This window comes from Pteropus vampyrus, unplaced genomic scaffold (assembly GCF_000151845.1).
Source record: "Pteropus vampyrus isolate Shadow unplaced genomic scaffold, Pvam_2.0 Scaffold1, whole genome shotgun sequence".
In the NCBI taxonomy this organism is placed as follows: domain Eukaryota; kingdom Metazoa; phylum Chordata; class Mammalia; order Chiroptera; family Pteropodidae; genus Pteropus; species Pteropus vampyrus.
In genome coordinates, this window is record NW_011888782.1 from 31,287,321 (window position 1) to 31,305,077 (window position 17,757).

General features: G+C 33.2%; 1 protein-coding gene across 1 annotated transcript in view; it reads right to left on the reverse strand.

The window, feature by feature from the left end:
- Positions 1-17,757, reverse strand: part of GRAMD1C (GRAM domain containing 1C) — a 76,016-nt gene that overhangs the window by 40,308 nt on the left and 17,951 nt on the right. Inside the window, exons 3-6 of the mRNA XM_011377694.2 lie at positions 16,739-16,823; positions 11,557-11,660; positions 10,875-10,970; positions 5,662-5,742 (exon numbers count right to left, since the gene is read on the reverse strand). Coding sequence (XP_011375996.1) covers positions 5,662-5,742; positions 10,875-10,970; positions 11,557-11,660; positions 16,739-16,823 — 366 coding nt within the window. The remainder of the gene's footprint in view (positions 1-5,661; positions 5,743-10,874; positions 10,971-11,556; positions 11,661-16,738; positions 16,824-17,757) is intronic.

The following is a 17,757-nucleotide window of genomic DNA, read 5'->3' on the forward strand; positions in this document are numbered from 1 at the left end:
TCCTGCAGTGCGACCTGGAAGGCAGGCGTGAAGTCGTGGGGCCTAACACCTTTGTGCAGCGGCTCCAGACTCTCAAGGGTGTTGCTGGTCCCGACACCCACGGGGCCGCAGCACTGAGCATCACCCTAGCCAGGAGCAAGGGCATGGGGCTCTGGATGAGGAAGAGCGTCCAAACGCCAAGAAAGGCTCATAGGGGTGGGGGGAATTTGGACTTGGGGCTCCCCTGCCAGCCCTGTCTATTCCCTTAGGGAGGAAGGAGGGGCTGGGCTTGGCAAACTCCCCACCTCCGCCCACTTCTCTCCTCTCTCTCATCCATCTCTAGACCTCCAGATGACTTCTCCACATCTTCTGCATTCCGGGAAAGTGAAAGCACCCAAGTAAAGGAAAGCCCCTGTCCTTAGCCGCTACTCCAGAGTTCAAAAGCCATTCAACCCGAAGAGCCGTGGGGTCCAAACAGTGTCCACACCAGGGAAGCACTTAGCCGAGGAGAGGGAAGGGAGAGGGGAGGAGGAAAAGTTCCTGCCTGCAGTGTTTAACTCCCAATGCAAAGGAACCTTTCTTACTGGAAAATCTGGAAAAGGTCTACTCTTCCTCTTAGCCATTTAAAAAAATAATAACAGCTTTACTGAACTATATATAATTCACATACCATAAAATTCACTTTTTAAAAGTGTACAATTCAGAAGTTTTTGGCATATCCAGAGTTGTACAGCTATCACCGCTAAATTTCATCAACCCAAAAGATACCCAAATCCACTAGCAGTCACTCCTCATTCTTACCTCCCCTGGCAACAAACTTACTTTCAATTTCTATGAATTTTCCTATTCTGGACATTTCATAAAAACAGAATCATAGAATATGTGCTCTTTGGGGCTGGCTGTCTTCACATAGCATAATGTTTCAAGGTTCACCTCTGTTATAACATGTATCAGTACTTCGTTCCTTTTTATTGCTCAACAAGATTTCGTTGTATGAATATACATTTTGTTTATACATTTATCAGTTGATGGACATTTGGGATGTTTCCACTTTTTTGGCTATTACGAATAATGCTGTGAACATTCAACTGCATGTTTATGGTGAACAGATGTTTTCAATTCTCTTGCATATATACCTAGAAGTGGAATTATGGAGTCATATAGTAATTCTATGTTTGACATTTTGAGAAACTGTCAAATTGTTTTTCATAGTTTACAAAGTTTCACAATCCCACCAGCAATGTATGAGGGCTCCAGTTTCTCCATATCTCTAACATTTCTTAATGTCTGTCTTTTTATTTTAGCCATTTCAGTGGATGAAAAGTGGAATTTCATTATGATTTTGATTTTTGTTTCCCTAATGGATAATGACATTGAGCATCTTTGCATGAGCTTATTGACCATTTCTTTTTTAAAGAATCTTTTGCCCATTTTATAATGGGTCATTTGTCATTTTCTTATTGAGTTTTAAGAGTTCTTTACATATTCTGAATACAAATATAAGCTGTAAATATTTTCTCCCAATTCATGAGTTGTCTATTCATTTTCTTGATGGACTTCTTCAAGCTCAAAAGTTTAATTCTGATGAAGTCCAATTTGTCATTTTTGCTTTTGTCACTTGAGCTTTTGGAGTCATAAACAAAAAACCACTGTCTAATACAAACATTATAAGGATGTATACCTACAGTTTCTTCTGAGAGTTTCACACTTTAAGATCTTACATTTAGATCCATGATCAATTTTGAGTAATATTTTGTATATAGTATGAAGTAGGGGTTAAAATTCATTCTTTTGAATGTGGATATCTAATAGCTCCAAACCATTTGGTGAAAATATTATTCTTTCCCATTGAAATGTTTTGGCACCCTTGTCAAAAATCAATTTATGGTTGTCAAGTATAAGATTTTATTTTTGAACTCTCAATTCTATTCCATTAATTTATATGTCTAGACTTACACCAGTAAGTCTATGCCTTGATTACTACATCTTTGTAGTAAACACTGAAATCAAGAAATGCAAGTCCTCCAATGTAAGAGACTAAATTATATCCCCCAAAATTCATAACATGGAAACCCAATTGACTATATTTGGAGATGGAGACTTTAACAAAGAAATTAAAGTCAAATGAGGTTGCTGTGGACTGAACCGTACCCACCCCCCACCACTGCCAAGTCTCCTATGTTGATACACTAACTCTCATGTGATGGTATTTGGAGATGGGGCCTTTGGGAGATAATTAGGTTTAGATGAAGTGATGAGGCTCGGGCCCTCATGATAGGATTAGTGCCCTATAAGAAAAGACACCAGAGTTTGTTCTCTCACTCCCTCTCTCTTTCCCTGCCATATCAGGTTACAGCGAGAAGGTGGCCATCTGTTAAGTCAGGAAGTATTCTCACCAGAACTCAACCATGCTGGCATCTTGATCTCAGACTTCCAGCCTCCAGAACTATGACAAAATAATTTCTGATGTTTAAGTCACCCAGTCTATGGTATTTTGTTATAGCAGCCTGAGCTGACTAAGACAGAGGGGATAAGGGTGAGGCCCTAATACCACAGAACTGGTGTTCATATGAAAAGAGGAAGAGAGTAGGAGTGTGCATGAACAGAGGAAAAGCCATATAAGGACACAGTAAGAAGGCTGCAAGCCAACGAGAGCAATCTCACCAGAAATTCACCCTGCCAGCACCATACATAATCTTGGACGTCTAGCCCCTAAAACTGTGAGAAAATAAATTCCTGTTGTTTAAACCACCCAGTCTGTGGTATTTTGTTATGGCAGACCTAACAGACTAATTCATTCACCTGTATTCTTTTTCAAGATGGCTTTGGCTATTCTGGATACCTTACACTTCTATATGAATTTTAGGATTCACTTGTCAATTTCTGCAAAAATGCCAGCTGGGATTTTGAGAGAGATTGCATTGAATCTGCAAATCAACTTTTGGGAGTACTGCCATCTTAACAATATTAAGTCTTCTGATCTGTGAACATGAGATTGTTTTCATTTACTTAAGCCTCATTAATTTCTTTCAATAATGTTTAGTAGCTTTCAGTATACATGTCTTATAATTTTTTTGTTAAAGTTATTCCCAAGTATTTCATTCTTTTGCATGTTGTTGTAAATTGTTCTTTTTTCATTTTTGGATTGTTCATTGTGAGCATATGGAATTATAATTGATTTGTGTGTTTCAATAATATATTCTGCAACCTTACCGAATTTATTAGTTTTAATAGATTTTTATTGGCTTCCTTAGGAATATGTGTGTGTGTGTGTGTGTGTGTGTATATATATCATCTGCCAATGGAGATAATTTTATTTCTTCATTTTTAATCTGGATGTCTTTTACCTTTTTTTCTTGCTTAATTTCCCTAGCTATAACCTTCAATACAATGTTGAATAAAAGTGGCAAGAAAGGGCATCCTTGTCTTTTTCCTGACCTTAGAGAGAAAGCATTAGTCTTTCACCATTAAATATGTTAGCTGTGAGTTTTAACAGATCAAAGAAATTCCCATATAGTCCTAGTTTTTGTGTTTTTTAATTAGGTAAGGATGTTAGACTTTGTCAGATGTTTTATCTATATTGACTGAGATGACCATGTAGTTTTTGTTTTCTACTAATATAGTGTATTGCATTGATTTTCATATGTTGATGTAACCTTATATAAATCCCACTTAGTTCAGGTATATATCTTTTTATCTGTTGCTGGATTTGGTTTGCTAACATTTTATTGAGGATTTTTGTTTTATATTAATAGATAAAATGAACATAAACATTGGTCTGTAGTTTTCTTGTGATATTCTATGTCTGGTTTTGATAGGAAGGTAATACTGGACTCATAGAGTGAGTTGGAAAGTGTTCCTTCCTCTTCTATTTTTGGAGTACTTTGTGAAGGACTGAAGTTAATTCTATTGTAAACATTTGGCAGAATTCACGTATAAAGCCATTTGGGCTTTGGCTTTTCTTTGTGAGTAGATTTTTTAATACTAATTCAATCTCTTTCGTGTTATTGGTCTATTCAGATTTTCTATTTCTACTTGAGTCAGTTTCAATAGTTTGTGACTTTCTAGGTTTTGGATCATTTCATTTAGGTTAACTAAGTTGTTGGCAAACAGTTGTTCATAACATGGACCTTTTTGATTTTTGTAAGGTCAGTAGTAATGTTACCACTTTCACTTTTGAATTTAATAACTTTAATCTTTTTTTTTCTTGGTCAATTTAGCTAAAGTTTTGTCAATTTTGTTGATCTTTTCAAAGAAGGAACTTTTGGTTCTGTTGATTGTTATTTTTTATTCTCTATTTCATTCATTTCTGTTCTATCTTTATTATTTCCTTGCTTCTATTTGCTTTGAGTTTAATTTGCTCTTCTTTTTCTTTCTTAAGGTAGATAGTTAGGTTATTGATTTGAGATCATTCTTTTTTTAAATGTGTTTATAGTTATAAATCCCCATCTAAGCACTGCATTAGCTACATCTCATGAGTTTTGGTGTATATATGTTTTTGTTTTCATTTAACTCAAAGCATTTTCTAATTTCCTTATGATTTTTTTCTTTTCTAGAGTTATTGGTTATTTAGGAATGTTCAGTTTAATGTCCACTTTTTGTGAATTTCCCAAATTTCCTTCTGTTACTGATTTAATTTCATTCCATTGTGGTCAGAAAACATACTGTGTACTATTTCAATCCTTTTGACTCTATTAAGGCTTGTTTTTTGACCTAGCATATCCTCTGTTCTAGAGAATGTTCCATGTGTACCCGAAAAGGATGTATATTCTCTTTTAAGTAGAATGTCCCATAGATGTCTTTTAGTTCTAGTTAGCTTACAGTACTGTTCAAGTCTTCAATTTCCTTGTTTATCTTCTGTCTGGTTTGTTTTATTCGTCACCGAAAGCGAGAACTCCAACTATTATTGTTAATTATCTACTTCTCCCTTCAATTCTGCCAGTTTTTGTTTCATGTATTTCAGAGCTCTGTTATTAGGTATATATAAGTTTATAATTGTTATGAATTTCAGATAGATTGATCTTTTTATTATAAAATATTCTTACTTGTCTCTATTAATTTTTGTCTTAAACTCTATTTTGTCTGATATTATTAAAGTTACTTCAGCTCTCTTTTAGTTATTGTTAGCATGGTATATATTTTCCAACCTTTTACATTTCGTCTGTCTGTGTCTTTATATCTAATGTGTCTCTTATAGACAGCACATAGTTGAATCATGTTTTTTTTCCATTCATTCTGCTTGTCTTCTGATTAAAGTGTTTAATCCATTTGTTTAATAATTTAATGTAATGTCTGTAATTTTGCTATTTGTTTTTTATGTGTCTTATGTCTTTTGGCCTCTCTAGTCCATTACTGCCTTCTTATGTGTGAAACAGATAATTCTACTGTACCATTTTATTTCTCTTGATGTTTCTTTTACTATGTTTTTAAAATTATTTTCTTGGTGGTTCCCCTGAGGACCACCAAGAAAATAATTTTAATTATAAGGTGTTATAATTAACACCTTAACGTGCAACTATGGATTTTGTCTTGCTTCAAGTTTCTCCTTGGAATTTAAATAGTCTAGTCAAAATTAACTCCAGAAAAGTAAAAAAGAGCTTTTCAATTCACAAACATTGTGTTTAAGTACACAGTGGAAAGTTGCTATTATAACAAATACCTGCATCTGGTATGAACACTTACCTTGTCTAATAGTGCATTCTGCCACAATCTAAAGATACTGAGGTAACTTCTATCCCTGGCACCGAAAGATGTAAAGAAAAACTGAAAAAAAAACATAATAGGATAATTTTAATGTCATTACAAAAAAGGGAAAAGTACCTGTCACAAAGGTCTGCTGGAACTTGCTGTGGTCAAAGCAAACTTGTAGGTCACCACTCCTACTTGACATACTATTTTTGTTTAACTTTTAGACAAAAAAACAGGTAATTGGTACATGAATAAGGTATCTTTCAAAATTTCATCTTACGGCAAATAAAATTTTATCAACATTTAGTAGGGAAAGGAGCTTGAAATAAGTAGCTGTTTGTGTTCATTGTAGTTTAACTATGAAAAATCCATCTAAATAAACTTATAAAAATACTAAAATTTTATTTATTTTAAAGTTTGCAAAGAGATGATTTGGAAGCCACTTGAGACAAGTATAAACAAATAATAAGAAAAAAATACGGTGGATTTCACAGACAGATTTACTTTAAGAATCTTAATTTAAAATTATATCATCTTCATAGTCTTCTAAAAAATCCAGAAATATCTAACCTGTACTAATTATAAATATAAAACACTCATATTAACACTAAACTTTGTTTTAAATGCTATAGAAGAAAAATAGCATGTTTCAATCTATAATTCTGTTTGCCTTTAGCCCTATTTCTTCCTCTGCATTTAAGTGATTTTCGCAAAGTCACATTTTAAAATAGGCTTTTATGAGAAAATCTGACAAGTGGCAGCACTAAATACAGTTTCTCACTGTACCATCTCTTCTGATCCTCTAGTTAGTGACTTTTCATGATTGAATGGTTATTTTTAGGAATGAGAAAGCTCAGTTCTATGTATGATTTATTAAATAAAAAGTCAAATAATTTTGGGGGTGTTTACATTGTCCATACAAAAATGTTAAAGTGCTATTTTCCAATTAAAAAAATTGAAACCCTGCTGTATAATATTCTCCATTTAGCAAAACTTTTTATAACAAGGCTCTATCTAGGAGCTCTTCCAAATAGGATTACATATGTAATATGTGACCTAATGATCACCAATTACTGTCCTCTATTTCCTTTTCTTAGACCAAATTGTTTTGTTTTTTGGAATGTAATAACTTTACAATCCTGTGTTCAGATATATAGATAAGAAAATTCTCCTAGTCTGTCTCTTTTCACCACATGTTACACTTACTAATTCCCATATCTTAAACTAAATAGCCTGGCATCGACATTATCCACTCTTATAAATAACCAGCACATTCTCAACTACTTTACAGTCCTATTTTTCTGGATAATCTATGTCAATTACCATTTTATTTTATTCTTTGCTGTATATCCAACATCGAAAATTCATTAATAAATCTTAATTCGATAATAACCTTAATTTGGGAGGAGTTCTAAATAATGATATCTCTAAGTTTTTAGGGCACAAAATATATGCTAGAACCAAAAACAACTTAAAGTACCATGATTAACCCTCCTTGAATTATAGAGTACATGAAAGGGATGAATATTTAGTAGCGTAGGTTTTTTTTCCCATAATGATGGAAAAAGAGAACACTGAATCGATATGGTGAGGTAGTCAGAACCAGGGTCCCTGTAATTAAACTGCCTGAGTCCGTGTCCTGGCTCTACCGCTTAGTTCTATGACTTTGGGTCACTTTTCTTTAGTTTCCTTATCTGCAAAATGAGAATAATATAGTAGCAAATTTTTGTGAGAATTAAATGAGAAAATATATGTAAAGAACTTAATATAGTGTCTAGAACAAGGAAGTTCAGCAAACGCTAGCTGTTATCACTATTAAAATTAAAATGCCTGACGCTGAAATTCCATTTCATAGATGAGAAATATGAGCCACACATGAGCTTAAGAAGGCACGGTCAGGTTGTTCACAGCAGCATTGCTTGTAGTGACAAAACACTGGAAATGAACTAATGGTCAAAGAAAACATGGTAAATCCATTCTATGACACACTAAACAGCACATTAATAAAGAGATAGGTCTATCTATATGTGCTAACCTATGACCACAAGAGATAATGTTTTTTAAAAGAACTGAAGAACAACACATATAAGATACTGTTTACTTTAAAAACAAAGCAAAACTTATGTTTATAAAAACAAATTAAGAAAGTGTGAAAGGTCTGAAAAGGTACATACTAAACTGCTCACAGTGTTTTGTCACTAAAAAAAAGCAATGGGATTGAGAATTATAGACATGAAAGGAAGATGTTTAAGAATTGTCTGATGATTTTGTTAAGCAATGCAGTGTATATATGCATTAATTGTAAAATTAAGAATACATTTATTTTTACTCTTCTTCCTTTCCTGAACAGTTCAGCCCTAAAGCTGTTGGTAGAACAGAGAAAAGTAGGCATCCTTTTCTCTGTTAGGTGAGGGTGACACGAGAGCTGCAGTAGCCCAAAGCAGGTGTCAGAACCAGAAAAGAATGAGGAGGCTGTCCACACAGAAAGGTGGCCCCAAGCAGAGTGTCAGAGCCCATGTGGGTAAGAAGGGCCTCCAGATGTGGGAGTGATCTGGGGCACGGTGTGAGAACAAGAACGGCATGAGGGGCATGAGTCAGAGCTCAAGGAGGGTGACCACGTAAAGGGGTAGCTTGGCATGGGTGTCAAAGCCCATGCATGGTAAAGAGTGTGGCCACATACGGGGGCAGTCTACAAAGGCATATCAGAGCCAGAGCAGATGAGGGCAACATGGTGTGACAGAGTCTATGAGGTGGTTTTGTGCTGGGGTGTCAGAGCCTGAGCAGGGTGAGGAGGGTGACCACATGCAGTGACCGCCTGGCAGAGAATGTCAGCACAAGCAGCGAATGGAGGGTGTCCCTGTGGAGGGGTGACCTGGCATAGGGTAAAGTGGACATAGGAAAAGTGCTTGCACAGGTATAGGCCCAAGAAATATAAGGAGAGCTTTTACATAGTGAGAGCATCTATGTTATGGTGGGATGGGCAGCAGCCTAACTTGAAGTGTCAGCAACCACCAAGTCAGGCGAAAGAGTATCTATGTGGGGTGGGGTGGTGGGGGAGCAGCAGAGGAGATGAATATTGGTTACATACAGGCCAACTGATCAAATAAGATGATATATTAAGGATAATAGAAGCCTTTTTTCTCATGGTCAGGGAAGGCAGTTACAAATATGAAAGGGAGAAAACAAAAATAAACTCTGTGGTGTTAGGTAAAAATTAGAAATTAGAGGTATAGGTGTGAATTCGTGGTTTATGATAGATAGATAGACAGACAGACATTGATGTATAAGTGGGTATATATGTATGTATTTTATGTATATGAGTGTGTAAATATATATACATTATACATAAACTTTTGTTCTGCCCACTTAGAGGTCTTGGGAACAGCAACACTCCAATAGCAATGAACACACTGGCTTCTAAATACCTGTCTCCTCTAAAAGAAACCAGGACTCTTTGGAGAAATTACTGATTTCAAGGCTGAGGCAGGGAAAGCTTGTAATATCTTGTGCCAAAAAACAAAGAAATGCTCAAACAATGCTTAAACAAATGCTTGTAATATCTTGTGCCAAAAAGCAAAGAAATGCTCAAATGCTCAAACAACAATAGTCAAAAGGACACCAGAGCAAGCTTGAGGGGGCTCCCATTTGGGACAATTTGAGCATCAAATTAAATAATGATAGTAATGAATTATAACTTATTGAACAAAGCAAGAAACTATGAGGTCATTCTGATATAAGTAAATAAATAAATGAATAAATTTCAAATTTCATGATGAATAGTATACTACATATTTTAAAGTTGCTTGCCACAAAACATTATTACAAAGGAAAATAGACCAACTTTACAATAAAGTCTGGTAGATACCACCTTAATCGGGTAATCAAAGTGACTATCAGAAGTAATGGCAGAAATTAAAATCATGTGTCATCTGATAGGATGCAATGGAAAGAACAGAGCATCACTTCCATGTTATTTCTGCTAAAACTGCATAACCTAAACTTAATCACAAGGAAATATCAAACAAACACATTTGAGAGATATCCTACAAAATAACTGATCCATGATTTTTAAGTGTCCAGGGCACAAAAGTCAAGGGAAAACTAAGGGACTATTCCAGAGTAAGAAAATTAAAGAGCATGGCAACTAAATGTTATATATATTCCTCAAGTTGGTCTATTTGCTACAAAAGCATATTATTGGGATAACTGGGGAAATTAAAGAAGGTTTGAGGATTCAACAGTGGTAATAATGAATGTTAATTTCTTGATTTTAATAATTATGTTGTGGTTTTGTGGAGAATGTCTTTGTTGGAAATACATGCTAGAATATCTGAGGTGCTGGCTAGGGTGATGAGGCTTCATCAGAGTGACAACTTACTTTCAAACAGTTCAGAGGGGAAAAGACTTTTGCACTATAGTTGGACATGATGTTTAAGGAAGAGATTTAAAAATAAAACTTAAAATGCATTTGAGAGAAACTATAAGGCTGAAAGTATCATTACAGTGATTCAATATCATGATAGCATTTTTCCCCTTCTATCTTTTCTTTTTCCTTTTTTCTTTGTTTTCCTTCCTTCCTTCCTTCTCCTTCCCCTTCATTCTCTTCCACACTTTTCTTCTTTTTCTTTCTTTCTTATTTCTTTTTCTTTCTCACCATTATACCTCTAATGCCACACATAGAGTCCTAATTAGTTTTCCAGGTGGGTATAGAAAGATTCTTTATATATCCCCACTTAGAAATAACTGATATTATAGGTGGATAATTAAAATGATAGCAGTTAAAAATAACTGCCTTCCTAAAAAAATATTATAATGATTATATGTTTACTGTATGCTACCCAAATCTCTGTTCACCAGAACCGTTTGTTTTTATTAACTGCTATTATGCAGATACTATTCAGTAAAAAATCAATTATGCAATTATTAGGGTATTTAGAAATAATAAGGATGTTTTGCTAATGCTTATAATGAAGAAATGAAAAATTGGGGAGAAAGTTCTCTTTAAAGTATAAAAAATGTTAGTAGTCATTTAAAGTTAATCATCAATAAATATTTAAGTATACAGAAATCAAATATTAAATACAATGTATGGCAATTAGATATGCCTAACTCTGAGAAGAATTGCCTATGTTCCCAACACCGATGACTGGTATGAGGCAGGTTTTTTCCATATTGTGTAATAAGGCAAAGAGAGAAAAGTTTTTCACCTTTTCACCCTCTGTAATGATCTGGATAGCATTTGGGATGAGTCGAGCAGTTTTCTCCTTGGTCATGAAGGTTATATTCTTTAAAGCAATAGAAATCTAAACACACAAAAGAATGGAAAATTGCAAAATGGATTTTCCAGAAATACACATAACACAAAGTACCAAGTATTACATCAATCTAATCAGGGCTATTCAGTTGAAAAACCTAAAGGAGTTAATAATAAGCACATGCTTGCAATCTCTGAGAAAAACAGTGTAAGCAGTCAGACATTCTCCCCTTTAGTAATCTCCTCCATCAGCTCCTATCTCTAACATTAGGAGAGAGTGTGAAAAGACATGTGGATGTTCATGTTCCACATTTACACACACACACACACACACACACTTCGGTCTGTCACATAAGACATCATTTTGGCAGTCAAAAAGATGTATATTCAAGCTTTTTTAAATCTGAAATCTCTTTCACCAACTGTATTAAATATGTACGAATGGAGCCTGGTGTATTAAGAAAAATATATTATGCATTTCTATAACACGTAAGTATTTACACATATACAAGTATAGATATATTAAAATATATAAATTTACTTTAGAATTTAAAATACATTGTTTTTAGAAGGACTGTATACATTTCTAACTATGCAATTATTTGTGTCAACAAATCAAATCAAAATATGCTTACTGTAGTTTCCCATCTGAAGATGTTGCTATGGAAACACAGCCAGTTTTCTGAAAGGTATAGTCGTCCCTGAAGCAAAATGTCCCTCTGAAGAGCACAAGCATAATCTACATACACAAAAATAAGAAACGGTTTAGTCACAAAAATCTGGCAACTTAATAAATCTTACACTACTTTAATACATGGAAAGTCATTGCTCCTTGTTCATTAGTTCATTCATTCATTCATTCATTCACTCACTCATTCATATTCTTTGTGCACCATACACTAGGATTACCAATAAAAGACCTTACCCTCATGGAACACAGTCTACAGGAAAAGACATGCAATAAACAAAGACAAAAATAAGTATAATGACAAAAGTGTAGAGAAAGCTATGAGAGAATATAACAAGGCATACATACGTATGGGGGATGGGGCAGGGAGAACATATATCAGGAAAAGTTTTCCAGAAAAAGTAATCATTAAACTGAGATCTAAAGATCAATAAAGGGTCAGCTGGACCTTCGGGAACGGTATGTGCAAAGGCCCTGTGGTAGAAAGAAACATAGCACATTTGAACAACTATACAAAGACAGATCTCCCGACTAGGAGAAGCTAAATCATGTCAGGTGTCTCAGGCCACGGTAGACTCTGAACTTGATGAAAAGCCATTTATGGCTTTTAAGTGGAAGACACATGATCAGATGCATCTTATTAAAAACTACTTTGTTCAATGGATTCAGATAAAACAGTTGGAAATCCAGGAGAAAACTGATGGTGGCTCAGACCAGGAAATGACAGTATTAAGAGAAAGAACTAGTTAGATTTAGAGATATTAAGAGTTAGTACTGACGGGAATTGGTGATTAATTAGATGTTGGACAAGGGTGCATAAGGAGACAAAAATGACTCCAAAAATTGCATATATTTTTTAGTTTGTTCTGTAAGTTGATCCTCTTCACTTCAGCACTAAACCCCAGCAAAATCAAGTATTCTGGTAAATGCCACTGCCTACCAACAATGCTTCTAAAACTATATATAAAACTCTATAAAGTGATTAGTACTATGCTTCTAAGATTAAGATCTGGCTCTTTAGCTAATGTAAATAGTAGTGCTAAATTATCAATAATATAAGATACAAAGGTATGCTTGCTGTGAGATTTAGTTAAACGGATAAATTTTAAAACTATATAAAGTGATTAGCAATTTTAGGAAAAAGTTATTGAGATGATGAACCACAAAATATTTAAATTTAGTCATATTAAATTTCTAAGCAAATACTAAAAATTGAGCAATTTAAAAATTAAAAGTAATTCCCTCTTTCAAAATGCTTTCTTCAGCAGAACAAAACTGAGAAGCCAACAAACAAAAAATCCTAGTAAATAATTAAGGAGATTAAGTTACTCATATACTAGGATGCATCTCTAAAACAGGGATTAGGCTAAAGGTCACTTTGAGGTGTACTGAAATTTTCATTTAAACCACTGAAAACATTTTATTAATCTAATGCGTCTCAAATTTCAGAAATATCTGGCAGACTTATTAGAATACAGATTGCTAGGCCCCTCCCCCAGAGTTTCTGATTAAACATGTCTGCGATGGGATGTAGAATCTGCATGTCAAACAAGCTTCGAGGTGATAGCAACATGCTGGTCTGTGGACTGCACCATGAGAATCACTGCATTATTTCACATCAACAACGTTCAAAGTTATAGCAACCAATTTGATTATTTTAACTGAAAATTTAATATAGATTGACAGACTTTTTTTAGGGGTTTTAAAAATGGTTTCCCAAAAACAGTATTTTATTTTAATAAACTTGTACCTCAATAAATTTTAATTTTTGTAAAATGGCTTCCTAGTAATAAATCCTATGTAAGAAATGATCAAAAATTTTTCTGAAACAAAGAGATTTTACTTTTTTTTGCTCCCAATTTCCCTACTGTCAATTATCAGCCTTTCAGAAGGCAACATTCTACCTGATTTGAGTCATATTAACAATCTAATTCATATAAAATGAAATAAGAAAGTAATGTTTATTTAAAATTGTTTTATGGTTTCTAACTTTACAAATTTAGAATAAAATTAAGTAAATCCAATAAGCAATGTAGGTCACTTTGATGCATGTGTTAACGTCAACTTACTAGCTATTACAATTTTGGTAAATTGAATGGCTCCAACTCAAAAATTATTTTAGTAACTATAGTATAACAAAGGATGTAGTAGAAATGTGTTCAAAGTATTATGGGAATACAAATGGAGTATATTAGCACCATATATTTCTGGAGTAAGCTTGCACAATAAGTAGTATGCACATATTTAAGTAAACAAGATGTACTCTTTAGTTTTACCAAAGAATTTAGGCATATCTATAAGGGAGATGACAGTGAATTAAAAGAATGTGTTTTTAAATAATCATGCAGGAATACACATCTGAAAGTATTTTTTTCTAGCAGCAATCATCTTTAAGAGCCCAATAATGCTAACACTGCTTTAAAAAGGCTTTGGAACAACATTTTTAGGATTGCTTTCAGATTTCGTATTTAAATTACAAAAGATAACAATTCTCATTTTTCATCCTTTACACCTTTTGTGTTATTTTGTTAGCTTCTTGCCTGAGATAACTGTTAAGGGTAAATACAAGACGAAAAAGAAAAAAATTAATTTTTCCTGATGCAAAAAGGGAAAAAGACTTTTCTTAGAGCATTTTCTTTAGAAAACTTGTAGATAGTTTCTCAGCTCCTTTAAGATGTATGTGAGTTTTTTTTTAAAGCAAAATAAGCCTCTTGTACCACTTGTAGAAAAGGCTTTTCTCTACTGAATTTGCACCTTTGTCAAAAATAAGTTCACAACATTCGTATGAATTTTTATGTGGGCTTTTTTTTTTCTTTTCCATTAACCTAAATGTCTATCATTTGGCAAATATCATACTGTCTTGACTACTCTAGCTTCATAATAAGTCTTGAAATCAAGTAGTGTATATCCTCTAGCTTTGTTCCTCTTTTTCAGAATTGCTTTGGCTATTCTAATTTTTTTTTTTTTTTTTGCTTTTCCATATAAGTTTTAGAATCAGCTTGTCAGTATCTATGAAAAAGCTTGCTGGGATTTTTCATTGGGGAGAATTGAGCTCTTAACAATATTGAATCTTCTGATCCATAAACATTTATTAGATCTTCTTTTATCAATGTTTTACAGTTGTCAGCATAGTAAACTGCACATTCATTATTGGGAGGTTTTGAAGTGAATAGTATTTATATAATTCAAATTCCAATTAACTTTCAATCCTGTGATGTTACTAAACTCATTCATTAAGTCTAGATTATCTGAGATTTTCTACATGAGAAGCAAATATACACACTGAAAAACATCTAGAAAGCTATCCACAAAATATCAAGCAAAATTATCTATAAAATTATCTAAAAATCACCAATGATTTTTAATTTTTTCTTCTTACCTTCTTATATATTTTTAACGTTTTATAATGGGTGTGTATACATATGTGTATATATACATAAGTGTATGTATACATATATATGCATATATGTGTGTATTTATATATAACTATCATCAGATTTATTTCTTTCAATAAGGCAATCATGAGCATGATACATTTTATAAAGGTTTCCATGAAAAGTATGTTTTCAAGTGACAAACTGGCAATAAATGTTTGCAATGCACATGGAAAAGATCTAATTTTTTAAATATCTAACAAGCTACTTCAAACTAAGGAAAATACAAATAACCACTAGAAACATGGGCAAAGTTTATGAAGAGAAAGCTTCATAGAAAAAGAAATTAATACGGTTTATAAACATATAAATAGATGTTCAACCACCTTCATAATTAAATAAAATGCATATTTAAACACTGATTATGTACCATTTCTACCTAGTAAATTTTGCTAATGCGAAGTTCCTGAAGTGTGGCAAAACAGGTACCTACACTGTTGATGAGAATAAAAACTGGTGCAGCCTTTTTGGAGAGTAACTTGGCAACAGTAAACTTTTTAAAAGGCTCATTACCTTTTTGCTACAATTCCGCTTCATGGAATTTATCCTATAATATGTGCGCACGTGTGTGATAAAACAAATGTACAGAAAGTTCAATGTAACATTAGTAGTAATAATAAAAGACAGAAAACAATCAAAATGTCCATCAATAGGGGATTTGTGAAATAAATTATGATACAAAATTCATTCAGTTGAATACTAAGCAACCACTAAAAAGATGAAGTGGATCCATAAGTAGTGCTAATAGAAAGAGCTCCAAACAAGATTAAAACAGTAAGCACAGTGTGCTCCCACTTAAGTTCTATTTGGAATATATGTATATTCCCCTTAAAATGCATACAGGAAAATTTCTGAAAATAATACATAAGAAATCACTAAAAGTGGTTATCACCAAGGAAGAACGTTGGTGTGATCTTTGTTGGAAGGACCCCTCATTTTTCACTAGGTGCCCTCCTGTAGTATTTGAACATTTTATCATGAGAATGTATTACTTTCAAATGTTCTGACAAGTTGTTTTAATACATTATAATGATTTTTAAAGTACTGAGCTGAACTATCTAGAAATTCAGTTACATTGTATTGAATACTGCTCAACAGTATCAGACATCTGAGAAATTTCTATGAAATGGTTTAAATAAAATATACACTAAATTTAAAATCTAGTTCTATATTTTGATTGTAAAATATTTATATTAAGCTTATACTAAAAAGAAATCACTTTTGTAAAAAAAAAAAAAAAAAAGACTAAATTTTTTCTCTTCAAGTCTATTTCCAAAAAGTCTATTTAAAAGATTACATGAATAATGATAATACTTCTAGAGAGTTTTACAAAACTACTCTATAGTACGGTAAGAAGTACCTTTTTTCTGAGAAAAGATAATATATACTGAACCTCAAATTTGAATTTTCCCTCCAAAACCATATAAAACAAGCACCAGAAGAAATTATGATAACTCATTTCCCTTTAGTTCCATTTTCTTAGACAGTACTTAATATTTTATAAGTCAGAAATCACCCCTCCCCAAATTACAACTTAGTTTTACATTGTCTAATTATGAATGATGACATGCTAATTATCTTGAAAAATGTTTTTTATCTACCACAAAGGCTGAAATTTTTTATAATACTGTCACACATCAGTCTATTCTGATGAGGTAGTAAAGTGGTTTTTTTGCAACTTCCTGTCTTTTTTACCTGCTATCAGCTTCTCAGTATCAGGTAGATGTGTGAACTGTCTTTTATATTCCTCATTTCTGTCTTTATAGGTAGAACTTGAAATCTGAAACAATAAAAAGATTAAATTTCTATTTAATTATAACCTTCATTAGAGGAACTGAAATGTATTGTCTTAGAAAATAAATTTAAAATGGACTTTAAAATATGCTTTTTATGCAATATTTTGTATAACTTCGTATGAAAAAACCACATGAATAAACATTTTAAAAAATATCAAAAGGAAGCAAAGGAAGCTTCCAGCATAATGGAGTGAGGGGTTTGGCAAATCTTTTCTGCAAAAGCAAATTTACAGCTGGAAAAAAAAAAAACTGTCAATAACAATCATCTCAAATTATGAGAAGATAACTAAAGGCATACAACAAATTGAGAAGCGAGCAAGGAAAACAAAAGCAAACATAAACAAATTGGACTTCATCAAACTAAAAAGCTTCTGTACAGCAAAGGAAACTTTCAACAAAACAAAAAAACAACCTACTGAATGGGAGAATCTATTTGCAAATGATATATCCGATAAGGGGCTGACATCCAAAATATATAAGAAACTCATATAACTCAATAAGCAATAATAAGCAAAGGACATGAAAAGATATTTCTCCAAAGAAGACATAGAAACGACCAGCAGACATATGAAAAGAAGCTCAACATCACTAATTATCACGGCAATGCAAATCAAAACCACAATGAGATACCACCTCACAGCAGTCAGAATGGCTATTATCAAAAAGTGAACAAATAACATGTGTTGGTAAGGATGTAGAGAAAAGAAAACCCTTGTGCACTGTTGCTGGGACTGCAAACTGCTGCAGCCCCTATGGAACACAACATGGCTATTCTTCAAAAAACTAAAAATAGATATACCATACAACCCAGCAATTCCACTTTTGGGTATTTATCTAAAGAAAATGAAAACACTAATTTGAAAAGATATGTGCACCCCTACATTCATTGCAGCATTATTTACAATAGCCAAGATATGG